This window comes from Monodon monoceros, unplaced genomic scaffold (genome assembly GCF_005190385.1).
Source record: "Monodon monoceros isolate NGI ecotype Baffin Bay Population unplaced genomic scaffold, NGI_Narwhal_1 Super_Scaffold_2, whole genome shotgun sequence".
NCBI classification, from domain to species: Eukaryota; Metazoa; Chordata; class Mammalia; order Artiodactyla; family Monodontidae; genus Monodon; species Monodon monoceros.
In genome coordinates, this window is record NW_021703776.1 from 98,029,949 (window position 1) to 98,050,036 (window position 20,088).

The 20,088-nt window shown below is 55.3% G+C and overlaps 1 protein-coding gene across 1 annotated transcript; it reads right to left on the bottom strand.

Moving 5' to 3' along the window:
- Positions 1–1,696: 1,696 nt before the first annotated feature.
- On the bottom strand, positions 1,697–20,088 carry PDIA4 (protein disulfide isomerase family A member 4). The gene is made up of 10 exons (XM_029233594.1): positions 19,611–20,088; positions 13,720–13,903; positions 12,317–12,522; positions 10,444–10,582; positions 9,275–9,480; positions 8,992–9,150; positions 6,087–6,238; positions 3,975–4,131; positions 3,445–3,678; positions 1,697–2,498 (listed from the first exon to the last, which is right to left on the bottom strand). The coding sequence occupies exons 1-10, from the start codon at positions 19,696–19,698 to the stop codon at positions 2,083–2,085; spliced, it is 1,941 nt and encodes a 646-aa protein (XP_029089427.1). The 5' UTR covers positions 19,699–20,088; the 3' UTR covers positions 1,697–2,082.

The following is a 20,088-nucleotide window of genomic DNA, read 5'->3' on the forward strand; positions in this document are numbered from 1 at the left end:
GTGGCCTGCACATCTTTACCCTGGCACTGATTGCACTGGACTGTCATTGGCTGACTCACCTGTCTCCTTTAGCAACCTATCAGCTCCCTAACCAGCCTGGGGTAGATTCTCTCCCAGGGGTCTACTCTCTACAGTCGATATAGGGTGAGTTTACCTGACACTCCATTGGGCAACTTGGTTTCCAGATTGTATTTCAGAAGAGGATACATTTTGACTTCCACCTCAGGGCCTTTGCATTCACTAGGCATGAGTCTCCTGGGATCTTCTTAAAATGCATTCTGACTCAGCAGGTCTGGGGCCAAGCCCGAGATTGTGCATTTCTGACAAACATCCAAGTAGTGTCAACACTGCAGGTCCCGGGACACACTGAGAAATGACTCACTCCCAACCTCAGCCGGGCTCCAGCCAACTCATCCTTGGGTCTCAGCTCAAACATCACTTCAAAAAGGGCTTTCCCGACACCTCACTTCAAATGAGACCACACTTATTCCCTCCTAGAGCCTGCTGTGTGAGGTCTCCCAGACCAGAACGGAAGCCCGAGGCGGTGCTGGAGGAGTGTGCCTCTCGGTTGAAAAAAAAAAGCCTTCAAGCCCCACACCCACATTTACTCCTGTGAGCTTCTGGCACAAAGTCTCTGAAGGGGGCCTGCTTGTCCTCCTGAGGGAAGAGGGCATCCAGGAGGGTGCAGAGGACTTCCTGCCACACTGGGGATTCTGAGGACTTACCAGACACCCCAGCCCACCCTGGCCAGACTCAACTTGAAAGCAGATCATCTAGAAAGGCCCACCACAGCTGTCCCTTCCCCTGGGGCTGCTTCTTGCCTGCCCCAACCCCTGCAGCAAACCCACCAGCCACTGCTCGAAGAGATGCCCCCAGCTCACGATTTCTGTTTCAGCAAAATTAGGAACAGGTGAGCGGGGATGGCACATCTCGGTGAATGAACTCCCAGAATGAAGCTCACATCACACAAATCACCTAGAACCCTGCAGGCTGGTCCAGCTTCCCGTCCTGTCCTGTCCTGTCCCCTCCCTCCAGCCCCCAGAAGAGCTCAGGGCCTTGCCCTCCACCCCTGCCGCCTCCCGATAGAGTGCACCACTGCCCACCCACAACCAACCAAGAGCAGGGCCCATCGATGCCCCTACCCGGGTCGGGATGCCACCCCACCCCTGGATGTTCAGGCAGGCCGGGCAGGGAGCCTCCCCTCCAGGCCCGGCCTCTCCATCTCCAGCACGCTGAGGCTCCAGGGCGGGACCATGTTCTCTAGGACGGTGATGGAGGTTCATTTTGAATCCTTTCTTTATTCCATCACAACAGCCTACCCTATCGTCCTATCACCCTAAAGTCTCCACCTGTGCCCTAGCTCATCTCTCCTTGGCCACAGCGGTTCTGAAGAGGCAGGCGGCCTCTCGGAGGCTGAGCCTCGGATCAGGGTCTGGGAGCACCTGGGAAACGCTCCTGCCTGCGGTCCTCGATTTGGGAGGAGAAGGCACGGTGACACCCAGGCCCGCAGAGATGCTGTTTCTCCCTGGACCGGGTGGCAGATCAGTCGGGCTGAGACGACGTCCTCGGCAGGGTGCTCGGCGACAGTTCTCACTTCGTGCCACAACAGAAAGAAAAAAAACCAAACACCAACAGTCCCATCTTCAGCTAAGCATTCCTCAGATGACAATAAAACAAAAAGGAAAAGTCGACGTGATTTGGCAAAGGCTTCTTAAATTTTAAATTAAAAACAGAGAAAAACATTCACACAGAAGAGGTTCAACTGTCTGCTTTGAAGAAATATATTAAAGAAGGTGAAAAAGTTAAAAAAAAAATCAAACCCCAAATAATGGTAAAAATAGATGTATCCTCTGTAAAATTCTGGACTAATCTACTGAGTCATTCATATCTATTCAGTATCAGAGCATAAGGTGAAATACCAAAGTATAAAAAATTAAAATACAAGACAAACCAAAACACCTTGACAGACTGCCTTTGAGCAAGCCCACCGGGCTCGCAGCTGGCTCAGGCTCCAATGCCGAGTGCTGGAAGCTTCGCTGTCTGGTCCCTGCCGCGCTTGCCCTGAGCAGACCCTCAAGGCCTTCAAAGTTCTTCCCTGGCCCTGCTCAGTTCTGTGGCATGTTCTTCTATAAACTTGCTCAAATGCTCCAGATCTCTGTTTCCGTCCTCAAATTTAATTGGGTTCTTTTTGTCCCCGCTGGGGGAGAAGTAGATGGTGGGGAAGCCCTCGACTTTGTAGCGGTCGTTGGTGACGTCGTTGGCTGTGGCATCCATCTTGGCGATGACCAGATTCTTGTGTCCCTTGTACTTCTTGCCCAGGGCTGTGTACACGGGCTCCAGCTGCTTGCAGTGCCCGCACCACGGCGCGTAGAACTCGATGAGGACGTCCTTCTTAGGGTCCATCACGATGGAGTCGAAGGTCTTCCCCACCACGACCTTGACCGGCCCCTTGTTGTTCTTGGGCACCGGTTGGGATTTGACAACTGGCTTCAGTTTTCCTGCCGAGGAAAGCAAACAGAAGAGGAGTGTGAGAGCCGAAAGGCCCCGACCCTGGCGGCTCTGACTGGACCAGGCAGTGAGGCTGGCCTGACGTGCAGGACATGGCAAGTCGGACGCTGCCAGGGCCAGCCAGGGCCTTGTCTCCAGAAGCCCACCGCCAGTTCTCTGGTTTCCTCACGTCTTCTACTTTCCCAGTCCCTGCAAAGGCCAGAGAGGGTGCAGGTGGTTCCCCACAAGGCCTAGCAGACGCTGAGTCCTGTTCAGTGAGGCCGTCACAAGAGATGCTCCCGATGCAGAGGGGTTACTAGGAGGGTGGGCGCCGGGGACTGGAAGCCACGGTGGGGAGTAGACTGAGCAGAGACGGAGAAGGAGGTCTGCCCGCCAGCCGCCAGCATTGGGGACCCGGGGCCATGTGCTCAACTAGATGAGAAAGACACTCCGCTTGATGCCAAAGCAAGTTTCCCTCATACATGAAACTTACGCCTAAGTCCAAAAGCCTGTTGTACTTTACATATTTTAAAAATAAGGCTTCTTGGACTTCCCTGGTGGCGCGGTGGTTAAGAGTCTACCTGCCGATGCAGGGGACACGGGTTCGTGCCCCGGTCCGGGAAGATCCCTCATGCTGCAGAGCGGCTGGGCCCGTGAGCCATGGCCGCTGAGCCTGCGCGTCCGGAGCCTGTGGCCGCAACGGGAGGGGCCACAACAGTGAGAGGCCCGCGTAACCGCAAAAAAAAAAAAGGCTTCTTGAGATTTCCAAGACGCCTGCCTTTTTTTCTATTACGAAAAAGAAAAAAAGAGAGAGAGAAAGCAAAAGAACAGGGATTCTCCATCCCCATCTTCCCATCCCTCGGGTCCAGGAGGAAGCCTGGGCCAGGCCCCCGGCAACCAGCCGGTGGGTCCGCGGGGGTGGAGGATGGGGGGGGGGATGGGAAGGGGGGGGCTCACCTTTCTTGAAGGCGCTGACGAAGGCGCGGAGGGCGTCGGCATCGAAGTCGTCGGGCTCCATGGCGAACCTGCGGCCGCCCTCGTCCAGGATGGCCGCGTTCACCTCCTCCCCACTCTCACTCAGCCCCAGGTCCTTCACCTCCGTGGCGAAGTCGTCCTCATCGGCCACGGCAAAGGTGTACTCGGGGAAGTCCTTGGCCACCTCCAGGACCTTGTTCCGCCAGAACTGAGTGGCTGAAAGGGCACCGAGGGCTGTGAGCCAGGCCACAGCGGCTGAGGCTCCAGATGCCGAGCGCAGACCCCGGACCAGCCTCGGGCCGCAGCCCAGGGCCCCTGCCCGCAGGCAGGTCGGGGTTGGGAGCTGGCGTCACCCGATCGCCCCCACATCTCTAATCTAAGAGGGCCCAACTCGACTCGAAGCTCCCCTCGTGCTCAAGCAGAGAGGGAAGGGGGTAGCGACACAGCCCGGGAGGAAAAAGCCCCTGAAGCCGTAAGTAACCACACACCCCAGCCGCCAACCCGGGCCTCACCGACGCGGTAGTCGAAGCTGAAGTCCACGCCATAGTACACGACCACCAGGGGGCGCCGCGAGTAGCGCTTGGCCTCGTTGGAAGACTTGCGGTGGCCGACAAGGGGCAGCGCGTGCCTCAACACGTGCTCCTTGATGGCCGAGCTCTCCGTGGAGTCCTGCAAAAAGGGGGCAGGTGAGGTGCAGCTGTCTGTTGCTGTCGATGCGAAAAGCCATTTGCTCCAAGAGACGGGCACAGGGGCCCCATTCAAGTCCACCCAGTGATGCTGGGGCCCCTCCTCCAGGGAACCCGAAGTGAGCCTCTCGGGCAACCACAGAGGCCGCGTGCCCTTCCCTCTGGGTGGGGGCCTGCGGTCCAGGTCAATCAGGTTCTGCTGGGAGAAGGCCCGGCTCCCAGATGACAGCGGCACTAACACGGGCTACACTGGGCACAGGGTCCCACCTTCCCCTGGTCTGATCCTCACAGCAGCCTCTCTGGGACACTGCACGGACGAGGAACACGGTGCCATGATGCGAAGCGCCGATGGGGCTCCGAGCTCCGCCTGGAGAAAGCCTGCCCCCGACTAGCCGCTACACCGAAGCCGGGGGCAGGGGTGCGGGCAGTGTCTCTCAGGAAGAGCATGGGGCCCACACAGCTGCACATGAGGGCGGCACGGCCACCTCGCTCTACAGGTGAGGAAACCGAGGCCCAACGAGGTGCGGCTGCCTGCCCAGCGGGAAGTGATGGATGATCACTGCTCTCCCCCCCTACGGCCCATGTCCCATCTGCAGGGATGGTCAGGAGGTGGCCCCAGGTGGCGCTGAGAAATGGCAGGCTGGGCCAGGTGGGAGGAGGCAGCAGGGACGAGGCAGAGGGCAGCTGGGCTGTGGGGTGTCTTTCATCAGGACGGCCCCTGGACCAACCATCACTCAGGAGGTGGGCTCAAAGCCGAGGGACCCAGGACAAATGTGCTCCCGAGCTGAGCGCCTGGCACCCGCGGGCCCGAATCTGAACTCAAGGCCAGAGCCCTCCTCGCTTACGTCTGCAGCAAACAGGCTATCCCCTCACAGCAGTGCTGCCTGTGCTGATTTTACACCTGGCTTCATCTTACCTGTCCTGCCCTTGTCTTCCCTTTGTCCTAATTTTTAAATCCATTTTTTAAAAGTCGCATTTTATCTGTTGTGTGAATTTTTTACAAAGCAGCCTGAAATAATTTTTGCAACCAAGACGGTACATAAATAATACCAAAAGAGCAAAGTAGCAGTGATGTGTACAACAGACTGTGGACCTCAACCTTTTCAGGTCAAGGACCCCTTCAAGAATCTACTGAGAGCTGCAGACAGCCCCCCTTTCCCAGGAGCACGCACACCATACAGAACTGTGCCATCAGGGCCCCTCTGTGGACCCAGAGTCAGTATCTCTGGATGCTAAAAAGCTGGAGGGCAGGGGGAGAGATGAGACCACCCCCATATGTCCTGGCTGGGGACGGAACACACCTGCATTTTCCCCTTAGTCTGCTCCTAACTGGTTGTAGGACCTCCAGTCTGTTAGCTCACTTCTCTGCATCGTTCTATCAAATAAAGTATTTGGATTCAAGGTGTAAGGTTTTTTCCAAACCTGAAGATCTGTTCAGTGGAGTGCGGAGCCCCTGTGAAGCACTCGGAACACCGAGCTGGACCCAGGCTCACCCTGGGCTGGGAACTCCCTCTGCCCCTCTAGAGATGAGTGTGTCACCCCCTTAGGAAGACCGAGAGTGGGGGGACATAGAGGAAAGAAAGGCCAAGTCCACATGCCATGTCCCACAGCTTCACCCAGTGAACAGAGAGGCCCGTCATCACTTCGTAGGCCTCAGCGCCCAAGCCACCTGGCGGCAAGTGAGGCTTGGCTCAGACCCAGCAGCCAGCACGTCCTGGCCAGGAGCCACACCAGCCACGCAGGCCGCTGCTGGCCTGCCAGGAGCTATAAAGACCGGGGGAACCCTTCTGGCAAAAGCAGGTGGAGCTCTGCCAGGGGCCAAGGCCCCACGACCCACGAGGTATGTGTGACCCCAACCCCCGACCGCCGTCCCTCCCGCGAACCCTGACCAAGAGGCCATGCCGATGGGATGCCCCGGGGCTGGCATCCCTCGCCCACCTGGATGTCCATCACGTGGCTCTTGGGCTCATATTTGGACTGGAATTTCTCAGGCTGCATGATGACCAACTTCCCCGGAGAGACTTTCAAGAACTTGGCTATTTCAGTGTGGAAAGTGTGGTGGAATTTGTAATCCTCTCTCAGGTGGTTAGCTGAAAAATTAACAGAACAACAAATACACGATTTACTAAATTGCTTAAATGATCTAGATTCAACTCACTACCCACCATCAGTCAAAGCAAACGCCCAGAAAATAGTGTTCTTAACCACAAACGCCGTGTGGACTATATCCAGAGCTGAAACACTTGAAAGGAGTCTGGAGTTTACAACCTGGTATAGATGTAATCCCTTAAAATCTATATATCTTGGAATTTATTTTAAAAATAAACAATCTTCACAGAAAAACTCAGAGCTAATTTGTCAGGCGCTACGGTCGACTGTGGCCTCTGATGCTGAGAAGCACATAACCCTGGACAGACAGCCCAAATCCTCCTGCGTCCGTCACAAGAGCCCTCCATCCCCACAGGGAGTTTTCACACCCAGCACCTGTCGCAGGGCTCTGACTGCTCCTCCTCGAGTTGCTGGGTGGCCTGTTTGTGGGCTGCGGTTCTTTTGCTGTACATACTTTAAATCTCGGGAAACTCCCAAATGCACCCCCACTGACTGAGGATACTCTAGAACAGGGGCTGGCAATCTTTTATGGAAAGGACCAGACAGGAACTATCTTGGCTTTGTGGACCCCACGGTCACGACGACCCCGCTCTGTGCTGATCAGCGTGCAAACCATCCAGTGTGCTGTGTTCTAAGGGAACTTACAAAACCAGGTGAGGACCAGATTTGGCCCCTGGGCCGGCCTGTCAATCGCTGCCCCGGACGCCCCAGGGGAATCACCTCAGTCCCTCTGCTCTGTCCTCGCTGAGGCATCCACACACACCCTGAGCGGAGTGTGTGGTCCCAGCACTGGGTGAGGCGTCGCCCCACCCGAGGGCAGCCTCCGACTGGCTATATATAGGGACAGGTGGCTGAGGGCACAGTACGTGTCTTGCAGGAGGCAGGGGTGACCTGGACAAGCTCACAGCTTTTGGAAGCTGAGACAGACTTCGACTGAAATCGTAATTTTCGACCTGCCGACTGTGTGACTTCAGGCCTGCCAGTGACTCACCTCCCCGAGCCCCAGTCCCTCCTCTGTAGAAACAGGACAGGGCACCTCTCAGACCACTGTAAGAATGAAACAAGGTGGCCCACCCAGAAGGCACACCCGTTCTAAGCCGCTAGGCGCCCCGGGTATTTGTTATCAGGTGGCCCTGGGTGCAGAGACAGAATCGACTCAAGAACTTCCTGCCCGCCCTCCACGCTCACAGATCCCTTCCTCCCGCCAGCCTCCCCTCTGCTCCTGCCCCATCAGCTTCCCTGTCATCCACGCTGCATCCCCAGGACTGTCTCTGGCTCCTTCCCCACAGTCTACACCCCAGGCTCAGTGACCGTCACCCCTGCCCGAGCCTAACCTGACCGGCCACGTGGGGTCACACGTATGTCAGACTGGAAGTGAGGCAGCTGGACGGGCAGCACCGGGCCCACCCAGATGTATAGCACCAGAACCCACATTTTTTTTTTTTTTTTTGCAGTACGCGGGCCTCTCACTGCTGGGGCCTCTCCCGTTGCAGAGCACAGGCTCCGGACGCGCAGGTTCAGCGGCCATGGCTCATAGCCCAGCCACTCTGCGGCACGTGGGATCCTCCCGGACCGGGGCACGAACCCGTGTCCCCTGCATCGGCAGGCGGACTCTCAACCACTGCGCCACCAGGGAAGCCCCAGAACCCACATTTTGACAAGATCCCCAGGGATCTGCATGCACATAAATGTGTAGGTTTGGGGACTCCGTGGCTGCCTGTGGCCCTGGGTGGGCTAGGGGACCCCTCTGCAAGTTTCTAGCACAACTGGGTGACACGGTTACTGACTGAATCAGTGAAGACCGAGGAAGCACAGAGTTCAGCTCTACTGTATGTTTTGCGACGGTAATCTGCATCTGACAGACGCACAACCGTGACCGCGCAGCAGAGGTCAGCGCTAAGTGGCAAGCAGGTCACAACTGCTCCTTCGAAGTAGAAAAGCAAACTGTTTTGGCGTGTGTGACGTGGGGTGAGGGGTGGAGGGCACTCAGGAGCTGATCCAAGAGGATCCTGACCGTCCCTGAAAAGCCATCTTTTGTTCATGGCCTAGGGACCGTCCGGGGAGCGAGGACGCCAGCCCCCACGGGACACCACTGACAGCTGCTGGTGATAAACTTCGCCTCCCGGACCGGCAAGACCAGCATTCAGTGTGCAATCAGCATCCCCAGGCACTTTGCTAAGCACTTCCTCCAATTTATCTCAACTAATGTAACAACCTTCCAAGTAGGACAGGTCACCGTGTTGGACGTGAGATCTCCGAGCTGATCAAGTCACTGACTGTGGTCACGGTATTCGAACACTGGCAGAGCCAGGACTCGAACCCAGGTCTGATGCAGAAACTTTCACTTTCCGGTCAAGACCCTACCCCTGGCAGAGGGACTGGATCTGGGAATGGGCCCTGGGAAGGGGCCCCTGGAAGGGGCGGGAGGTAGACAATGACCTTGGATGAACTTGACTGTGCCCCTCCCCTCCTCTCAGAGGCCAGGAGGGGGACTGTGCAGCCCTCTCATCTATTTAGTAAGAGATCATATCACCCACGTGCAATTAAAGCAACAGAGAACCAAGCCCCAAGCCGAGAAAGGAAAGCCTGTTCCCATGTATGCAATCTCAATTCTTCCATCAAGCCATCCCCTAAGTCGATGCCCAGGAGTTTTATACAAAAGCAGCAGACTCCCCAGCAACCTCAGACGGCCCGGGCCTGGGCACTCTGCCCTGCCCAGAGGGCCACTCCTTACCAGCGTCCTGGTACCGCTGGTAGGCTGGGTCGCTCTCCGCCTTAAAGACCCCAACGATGATGACATCGTCTCCATCCTTCAGGAACTCCTGGACCTGCTTCAGGGCCAGGACCTGCTTGGAGGGTGGCCCGGACTGCTCGATCATGTAGTCGACGATCCCTGGGAGCAGAGCACACGCCTGAGGGGCTGCTTGGGGCTGCAGGGCGCTGTCCCCACAGCTCTGCCGGCGCCCACACGCACCAGGAGCTTCCCTCCCCACTGAGGCCAGAGGAGGTGGCAGTACCGTATTTTTCCCGTGGGCCGTTGTAATCAAAGGGCTTTCCCTTGCGGAAGATTTTCAGGGTGGGATAGCCGGAGACGTCGAACCTCTTGGCCAGGTCTGTCTCTGCAGTGGCGTCGACCTTCGCCAGGCGGATTGGGGGAGAGCGCTTGCTCAGCTCCTTGGCAGCCTTCTCATACTCGGGGGCCAGTTTCTTGCAGTGTCCACACCTGCGAGAGGAAGCAGTTCTGTCAGGGGCCTGTTCTGGTGTGGATGCCACCTGCCAGGTAAGTGAAGCGCAGAAACCCAGCCTGCGCTCTCGGGCGACTGGAGAGATCCGGCCAACCTCGGGATGCCCCCGGGTGAGGGCGGAGCCCGGGCCTTCCCCAGGGGCCAGCAGGATGTGGCCTCCTCCTTCATGGAGGTGGGGGGACGCACACAACACACACACACCCGAGACATGGGTGGACAGGGGCATAACCGTGACATGGGGTAAGACATGGGAAAGGCCAAGACAATTTTCTTGGTTGGAGAGCTGGGACAGGTAAGGATACCAGTCAGTGGTGACTTCACACAGGACGTGAGGGTGAGCTGGGACACAAGGGATGGGCAGGAAGTGGATGCAAGCCTGTGAAGGGGGCGGTGAGGGGAAGGGACAAAAGGCAGGAAGCTCTAGGGGCCCTGGGGCTCCGGCACAAGAAGGGAACACGTCTTGAGTGTAAAGCAAGAGTCAGGGTCAACTTCCAAGATTCACTCCAGAACAGTCAAGAGCAGAGACGAAGACAGAGAAAACCAAGGTTCAAACATCTCAGGAGGGAGGCAGCAAGGCCCGGGGGGGAAGCGGGCACTGCCTGGCGCACGGCCGTGTCCTCCAGCTCCGAGGGGCCCCAGATCGTTGGGTGGCCCCCCTATGTGGCCCACGTGGCTTACTCTCCCCTGCAGGCTCCACGCTTCAGGCCTATATTTTACCCTCATCCTACCCCCAGGAAAGACTCTGTGAAACCACCTCTCTCGGAACACGCAGCGCCCCACTCTGCCCACTTGTGCACGGCGGGGACTTTGCACCCGCCTGCTCTTCGGCTAGCCCTGCCTCACATGGGGGGGTCTGTCTCTGCCACCCCCGGCCCGTGCCTGTACCGAACACAGGACGGGCCTGACCAGTATCCGATAACAGGTGATAGACACCATCTTACCACGGGGCATAAAACTCCACCAGAATGATGCCTGAGTCATTCACCACCTCATCGAAGTTATCTTTGGTCAGCACGAGTGTGACTTCTGGTGGAGGTGTCCAGTTGGGCTGGGAGATCTCTTTGACCTTGGCCACAATTTCTGGAGGAAACAACACAAGACTGAGCACATGCAGGCCCCCGCTCCAGGGGTGGCAGGTGGTGAGGGGTGAAGAGAGAGAGCGGGGCCACAGAACAGGACCCATGTGATTTCCTGAAATCCAATCACATCTACAGCCAGGGCCACTCTGCACAGTTAAGAGCCAGAGGCCCACTGTTTCCAGCAGCCGTCCGTCATGGGTCCAACTGCCACACGCACCCGCTGCGGACTGCTCGAGACAGTCCAAACCCAACCCGACGAATGAGACTTCCGTTCCTAACACGCCAGGGTTCTAACTGCACTCGAACCCCGAGAGGTCATCTCCCAGTGTTTGACCACACATGCCTATTAATAGTTTTGGGGGCATCCTCTCAACTCGTACAAATGCATATGTATTTAGACACGCACATCTAGCACTGGCATGTTACACGCATCACAAAGCGCAACCAAACTGGAGAAAAATGAAAAGAGAAGCAGCAGCTCCCACGCCGCTCAGGCTGCACTGCAGACGGCCCTTCTGTGGCCTGCTTCCCCAGAGATGGATTCAACGCCAGGCCTGGGACACTGAATATATTCTCGCAAAGCACTTTCCAAGGGGTTCTTAGGAGCAGTGGCTGCAAACTCTTTCTCTCCTTTTTTGCCATAGAATCTACCAAGGAGCCAGGTCTGAGACCCACTGCCGCAAAGCACGAGCTTTCAGACTGGAGCGCACAGAGCAGCACCCAGCCAAGGCCCTGGGGCCATCAACGCAGGCGAGCCCCATTATTAAGACGCACTGGGAGGGCTGGTGCCTGGGGAGGCCACTTAGGCAAACTCTGCTCTCAAGATTCCAAACTGGGCCACGTCCCTAGCTGGCAGGTGTCAAGCGCAGACCTCCAAATATACAAGTCTGTCACAGGACAGACTCTCGTACCAATTCAAAGGGAACCTTGAGATCAAGTCCCCATGACCTCACACTCCGTGATGAGGAGCTCAAGGCCCAGCAAGGGAGGCCCTTGTGGGGGACACAGGGCTACGTGATGGCAGTGAAGACCCCAAACCTATTCAGTGCTATTTCTACTACGCTATACTGGGAATGGAAAATGCAGCACAAAGCAATCTTTTTTCTTAAGTGATTAAGAGATACGCTAAAGGCTACCACAATGTTATTTTCTCATTCATTTAATGAAACTTATTTAGTGTCTGATGTGAGCCAGGCAGGGACCCATCGGGCCTGGTTTTAGAAACACTGACTGGCTCCGCACACCAGTGGTTCCAATGTGGGGCTCTGGACCTGCACGTTCGGCAAGCCCTTAGAGCTCGCAAGAAACGCAGGTTATTGGGCCAGACCTGAAACTTAGTGAATCAGAAGCTCTGGGCTGGGGCTCGACAGTCTGTCTAAACGAGCCCCCTCAACCCCCCCCCCCCCCCCCCCCCCCCCCCCCCCCCCAGTCGGATACAAGCTAGACATTCAGAAGCACCGCTCCAGCGCACTACCAAGACCCATGACCTGTAACACACCAGCTCCAGACCTTGAGTTTCATGGTCGTCAATGGAAGAAGATACCCCCTCCCATGCAAGGACAAGTTTACGTTGATCCAAGTTTCCGCGAACATTCCATCAGGGATCACTCCCCGTCCACTCAGCTTGGCTTCCTTTCTAATATCCAAATTCCCCTCCCATCACTCCCTCCACTTTCCCTTCCAGGGGGAGGGAGCCCTGTCCCCGACTTCCACCAGCAGCTCAGAAGCCGCTCACCTTCCTGGGTCCTGGAGCCCTCGTAGTCGACAGCCTGCCCCTTCTTAAGGATCTTGATGGTGGGATAGCCACTCACGTCAAACCTACTGGCCAGCGCCGATTCCGAGGTCGCATCGATCTTGGCGACAGCAATGGGAGGGTCATTCTCCCTCAAGGTAGTGGCGATTTTTTCATATTCTGGAGCAAACTGCTTGCAATGCCCGCACCTGAGAATTAGATTTCGGGAAGAAGAAGCAGGTTAACTGTATCCATGGAGACGTAAATCCAGCAACGCGCACACAAACGGGGACACTGGGACCAGAAATGTTTGCAGTTAACAAGAAACACAAAACAGGGAGGCCAAGGCAGCTGAAAGTCAAACAGATCCAGGTTCGAAACTCAGCTCTGCTGAGGGAACATGCTTTCAACATCTCTACACCCCAGTGTGAGGAGAAAACTCTTCCTGAAAGATGCCGTCTTTTCCACTCCTCTCAGAAGCATACGGCAGGGTTTTCCAGAGGCTACGTGATCGACGATGATGTCAGCATTCTGATGTGAACATGTAAGAGGGCTACTGTTATTTAAAGATGGCCTTTTCTATTTCTCAGTTTTAATTCCCGATACGGTAACTACTGATAAACATGACCCACATAACAAGCTATTTGAGGTCCTCAATTATTAAATGTTAAGGGGTCCTGAGAGAACAAAATGTTTGAGAACGGCTGATGTATAAACCAGGAACAATGTAACCTCATAGGCCTGTCCTAAGGTCTGTTTAGATACTTTTACAAAGCATCTCACACTGTGCTAGACAAACAACGTAAGAATATCTTGACTATTTTTTCTCCGAAGTGAACCAAGGAGGGCAGGAGAAAGGGGAAAAAGAAGACGGGATTATGAGATGGAAAAAACAGCAGAAGAGAGCTGGGGGGAAGGAGCCCAAGAGTCATGACTGGCTGCCCCGTGAGGGTGAAAGATGGGAAAAGAGGGGCTGCTCCCCCAGGGCCCATGCACCTTTCCTATGGGAGGCCCCAGGGGCTGCACTGGGCAGCCACCAGACTCCGGGCAGGAGGAGGGGGTGGAGGGCGGAATCTGTAATGAGGGATGCGCCTGTCACCCACGCAGGTCTCTGTGTCATCACAGCTCGTTAGCCGCCCCCAGCTGTAACTAGCAGAGGACGTGTTCACATTTTTAAGCACTGGATCTGAAACGAGCGGGGCCGCGGTCTGCGAGGGCTGGCTCGTCGGACGCTCAATGCAAATTGGCAGAATGCTGAGCTCCTGGCGCTCCCGAACCAGGAGTCTGGGTTCCTGCACCCGGACACTCCCACCCTGCGGGGTCCGGATGACTCTGAGGGGTCCAGCCTGGGACACAGAGGAACCCCTGGTCCATCTGGCTGAGGGGGGCGGAGCGTGGGTCCTCACCATGGAGCATAGAACTCCAGCAACACCGTGTCTTTGTCAGCCACAAAGTTATCAAAGTTCGCGTCATTTAGGACTGAGACACCGTTTTCTTCCTTAACTTCCAAGTCATCGCCGTCGTCCTCGTCCTCGTCATCTTCCTCCTCCTTGTCTTCCTCCTCAATGGCATCCTCTTTCTTAGAAGAATCTGTGCAGAAAATACCCAGACTGGTTAGGAAAATGGTGACCGTCCTCCTTAAAAATCTTCCTAGAGGGACTTCCCTGGTGGCACAGTGGTTAAGAATCCACGGGCCAATGCAAGGGACACGGGTTTGAGCCCTGGTCCGGGAAGATCCCACAGGCCGCGGAGCAACTAAGCCCGTGCGCCCAACTACTGAGCCTGCGCTCTAGAGCCTGCGTGCCACAACTACTGAAGACCGCGTGCCTAGAGCCCGTGCTCCGCAACGAGAGAAGCCACTGCAATGAGAAGCTCGCGCACCGCAACAAAGAGTAGCCCCCGCTTGCCACAACTAGAGGAAAGCCCACGCGCAGCAACGAAGACCCAACGCAGCCAAAAATAAATAAATACGTAACTTTACTCAAAAAGAAAAAGAAAAAAATCTCCCTAGAACCCAAAACGGTCACGAGTCCTGCGTGGTCCCTGGGGGCCTCCCCGACCCCAGGAATTTGCATATCGGGTGGCCACTTAAGATTTCACTTAAAGGGAAGTCATGCCTAAAAGATGGCTGAAAACTGACTACAGGTCTAGAATTTAGTCTAAAAACTGCAGCAGGACTCGGAGGGCAGGACCAGCCCCCTCTCCAGATGGAGCACTCCCTCCCCGGCCCTGCTCTGCAGGCCTCCAGCCCAGGTACAGAGAACCCACCGTCCTGCTCCCCAGGCACAGACTTGATGCACCCCTCGGGCCGCCCCGCGCAAGGCTCCTGACCCTTACGCACGCTGTGCGCCTCAGGCTCCTCACTTCGTGGGCCCCCCACATCTGTGCTTAAGGGCCAGGCTAACTTTCATACACGTGTTGCTCTTCCTCACCCTCTCTGCTTCCACAGGCAGGAAGGACTGCATCTAATCCCCCCCCCCCCCCCGCCGCCACTGCCCAATGAATGACTGACTGCCTGGTCCCCAGATCAGTACAAACAGGAAACAAGTACTGGTCTCAACTTTTCCACCCCAGAGGTTACTCGGGCTGACTTTGTAAGTAAAATATGATGCCCCACACTCCTCCCTTCACATTTCAACCTTTTGCTGAAGGACTGTAACACCCGTGGGGCTATTTTTTATGTGTATGAGGTAAAAATGCCACCCCTTTCAGAAATGGATTAGGATTCCATCCTCCAGAATGAAAAGCTGAGAACCAGCACTTGTTTCCTGTTCGTACCTTTGTAGGACACCCTGCCTGGAAGCAAAGTACTCTTTCCAGAACGCAAGCATATGAGCACATCTTATTATCAAGGTTCAACTGAATTTGTTGCTGAATTACAGGTACCAGAAATCCTGAACAGCAGTTCTCGTTACCCAGGTTCCCCAGCTGCTACCACGCCAGCAAACAGAACTGCAGCCAGCACGATTTCATCAACTCCAAAGGCAGAATGTTTCAGAGCCAATTATTTATTTTTGGAGATGCTTCCCAGGAGAGAAACCAACACTGACAGCGGGACTGAGGTCAAGGCTCGAAGACCTGCCCTCGTGATCCGGGAACCCCTGGGACTTGACCAATCTTAGCCGCACTTGAACTGATCCAGTGCTGGCTCTGCAGGTGCTCAGAAAAGCCAGGAACTGGTCTGGGCAGGGTGGCAGCTTTGCTCGGTATCATTAAAATCTACCAATCTGCACACCAATTGTCAAAAGTAAACCAAAAACCCACCCCACCCGCTGAGCCCCACTTTCCTCCACATTGTCCCTTCAAACACCCACTGCTTTTTCCTTTCACATCCCCCCCCCCCCAACTTAAGGCAGAAATTCCTCCATTGCGCAGGCAGGAGAAACGGCTCTAAAATCCAAAAAGAACACCCACCAATTTGAGGAGTACATATCCAGCAGACTCCCATGTTTCTTGGGGCACGTTACCGGCCCTGCCCACAGTCTTCCTCCCGCCCTCCCCGAGCTCCCCAGCCACCTCGCCACTTCCCTGCTCCTCATCAGGGACCCTGCGAGGTGGTCAGGCCTGCAGAAGCCCCAGGCCCCCAGCACTGTCAGCAGGAGGCTTGGGGAGAGCAATGAGAACCAGGCTCCCTGGACGTGGAGGGGGCAGGACCCAGAGGAAGACAACCTGGGCTCAACCCCAACGCCACCTCTCAGGGCTGTGGCCTCAGCTCGTTTCTTTACACTCACGTCACACTGAATCCCCTTCCACTGGTGACTGGCAGCCAACACGATACACCCAGGTCCTCGGGAATCCTAGGACATAACTCTTGAGAACCTCCGGGTTTACGCCAGCTGGCTAGGGGCTCCCGGTACAGGAACACTGCCTACAACAAACTTGCAGGATAAGTACTAGCTGACCCATGTCGGCCTGCAGAACCTTGTCACAGTGGCTTTCAAAAGGCTAGTCTGACCACCCCTCACTTGAAAGTCCCACCCAAAATGACCCACATCGGGGCTGCAAACCCGGGGGCTTAATGTGGGGATGTCGTGCAGGTTCTCTGCTCCTGTCGGGGACCTAGGAAGAACCACACGCCTTGCCCCAGATCTGGGTGCTCCCATGGCCCGGAAGGCCTGCTGTGGGCAGTTAGGTAGATGCCCCAGGCAGTGCATCTCCACTCTCACCGCCTGGCTGCTCAGCTCAGTCCGAGAATCAAGTTTACTTGCGGGCAGATGGAAAGACTGGAGGAAGGGTGGAAAGAAGGCTCGGGAGAACTTAATCCTCTCTTCAAGCTAGGAAACACAGCTCGGGGAGGAAGAGGGACTCGGCTATCTGCTCAATGCACAGGGATAAGGTGAATTTTACAAAATGGAAAAGCAAAGATGCTTTCCTACCTACACCCAGCCCGAAGTGGTCTGAGAGCACTATTGGTAATGGGGCTCTCACGATTAAATGGGGGTCCATGAGTTATCCTGGGACAGAGCTCCAAACAGTGAATTCATTTCTTGACACTTTTTAAAAAATTGACTTTGAGTTTATATTTTTAAGGATAAACAAAATGGCAGAACATTCCCTACATAATTAAGGATCCTCAATAGCATTAAGGCATGGCCCCCCCTTTCCATTCCTCCCCAAGTTGCAGACAATCCCCAGGGTTGACTCCTCTGCAACTGGAGAAGGTGCTGGCTCTATATTCCCATGGACTAAAACCCCACACATCCGGACAAGGAAAATATCTCAGTTTAATGGGGAGACCACTCTTCACTGGGCTTCACTTTTAAAGTTGGACATTCTAGGATAGAAACATATCCAAAGCCTTCCAGCACCTTCTGGAAGGGCGCCATCCTCCCCAGCGTGTAGTCAGTGAAGCCTCTTGCATCATCTCCACAGACTGCGTAGCCCACCCAGTAAGGCCACTCCTGAAATGTAGGCCCCTCCTCTAACCAGGTCACTGCAACCCCTGCCCACTCCCACCAGTACATCTGACAACACTGGATCCTGCCCAGGCTGGACACCAGCGGCTCCTTACACCATGTCCTCATCTGCCTTCTCAGCTGGCTGGTCTTCCAGTCCCCACCAGGGAGGTGCCCATAAAAGTTGGGTAAATCTTACCATTAGGTCAATACTGAATAGAAAAAGAGAAATTTGTTATCAGATATAACATCATTTAACTGGTATGTTTTATGCGCCAGGCACCGTGCTGGGCACTTAAGCACACTCTCTCATCCCCCAAGGGAAACACATTACATGCACTTTACAGAGGAAGAAACAGAGAGCTTTAGTCACTTGCCCAAAGGCACAAGGCTACTGAGTGGAGGGTCCTGACCGTTCAGCTGCTATGCCATGGTGACACATAGGATTTTCTTCCCAGGATGCCCCAAGTTTTACACGGACTCATTTGACAATTACCTTCCCAGAAAGGAAAAGAGAGGGGCAACTGGACAGTTCCCCAGCACTGTACCCAAGGGAATTTCCACTTACTTTAAAATCTAAACCAATCCCAAATGAAAGCAAGCAAGGGACTTCCCTGGTGGTCCAGCGGTTAAGACTCTGCACTCCCAATGCAGGGGGCCCCGGGCTCCATCCCACATGCCGCAACTACAAGAGCTCACAGGCCGCAACGAAGATCCTGCATGCTGCAACTAAGACCCAGTGCAGCCAAATAAATAAATAAGTAATAAAATAACTAAGAACCTGCATGCCCAGCAGTGAGGCAAAATTAGGGAAAACCCCCTAAGGACAGGGACCATCTGGGGTAGAGGGAAGTGTGGCCCTAAAATAAATCCACGGGATGGGTTACCTGTGATAGAAGCTGAACGTGAAGATCCAGGGATGGGAAAGAGTCAAGGTAACTACTAGAAGCCCCACCCTACCCAACTGCAGAGATTCCCGGGCTCACCCCAGAGGCGGCTACTTCCCAGGGTCTCCAGTGCATTAGTGACCTGTGACCCAAATGACAGACTCACTCTTCCTAATAGCCCTTGGTGTCCACCCATGTTTGCCACCCTTCCAGGCCTCTTAAGAATTCCCGCAAAATAGAATCACTGGATCAGAACCAAGACAAAGCTAGTTTGCTCTTTGGCTACGTTCCAAAAACTACCCTCCATCTCCACTGGTCCTCAAACTTTAAGGTGCCTCCCAAAGTTTACCTTGCCCAGGAATCAATGAAATGTTTAACATGCAGATTCGAGGGCCCACTGCTGCAGTCCGCTTGGGTGTATTTTGGGACTCTGTATTTAAATAAGCACCAGGTGGTTTGGATAAAGGTCCTAAGACACTTGTAGGTGACACTACTCTCTAGTTCCTGTTGGCAGGTAGGTGTTCTTCTCACCAGGCGCTGGTTTTTAACTTCCCTTTCTATGTGGGTAAAGACTCTTGAATCATTGACTTGCATAAAAGTTACTCAAGCTGTTTAAAAGAGTATAAAGTTCACAGTTCCTTTACACACTAACGTTAGAAAAAGGGGTTTATTTATATTGGAACAAACTCAACAGGAAAAAACTCTAGTCACCTAGAGAAAGGCCAGAGAGGAAGAAGTTTAAGACCAGTAATGCGATGCCCTGTTCTCTAGGAATTAGCACTCTTTTCTTGACTAAACTTTCTAATTTTCCAAGTTCTCTTACACCATTTTTTTAGCTAGCCGACTTCAAAGAAAAATGCAGGAGTGGTGACTAGTAGCTGCGAACCTTCCTCCCAGAGCGGGCGCTTTATGGGCAGGGGCCACACTCATCCTTAACTCCCACAACCCAGCGCAGTGACCGGCACACACAGTAGGTGCTGAATAAATGCTCGCAAAAGGAATGCTATCTCCGGTTTCCAAAAGATGCAAACCAAGCCATCCCTTTCTCCCTCAAACCAGAACCCTTGAGTTACTTATATCCAAACCTACAAACCACAGTTTTGAGACGAAAAATGCTTGCTGCCCGCGGTGGTCCCGAGAGCTCCCACTTGGGGCTTCGTGCCCTCGCCCCTTCTCTAAAATCTGTTTTGAAACCAGAGGCCCCTCTCCCTTCACACTCCCTGGACGTGTTAGCCTCAAATGCTGAACCAGTTCCCAAGCTCCCGTTCCCAGGAGCGGGAAGTCAGCCTGGACTCGAGGAAAACCTGAGCAGAATCACGGCGAAGGAGCCAGCATGCAAAGAAGGCACTTTACATCCTCTCCGCGTTCAAGCCTCAGTGGCAGCCCCAGCCACTTCGCCGCCCTCCTCTCCCGGATCTCCCAAGCGATCCTGTCCCCCGCTACCGCCCTCAAACTGCAACACGTCGGCGGTCCGCGCGGCGACCCCGCCCACAGGCCCGGCCCGCCGCCGCTCACCTTCATCCGGGCCCTCTGCGCTCGCCGCTGCCAGCAGCTGCGCCAGGGCTAAGAGCAGAACGAGCAGCCAGGCTTCCCGGGGCCTCATCGCGGCGGTGCGGAGCTCGGCCTCCTCGCGCCGACGGCCACTGGGCGATCCCAAACCTCTGGCTCCGGTCTCGCGAAAGGAAACGAGAGGTAAGGAAAGAAACTCCCCCCTCCCGGAAGACCTAGCCGGCAATTGACTTGGGGCGGGGGAAGCCGCGGACCGGCCAATCCCAGCCCGACCTGGGGCGGGGGCCGCGTGCGTCGAAGTGCGCGTCCGAGCGCCAAAGTGCGCGTCCCAGCTGCGCAGCACAGTCCTCAGCGCAGATCCTCCTCCCTGGCCTCCTCCGCAGGCCCCGCGGCTCCGGCGTTTAAAGATCAGAGCGCTACCGTGAGGTGCCCCCTTCTGATTGGCTGCGCCGCGGCCTCCAATCAGCAGCTGCCACTCGGTTTG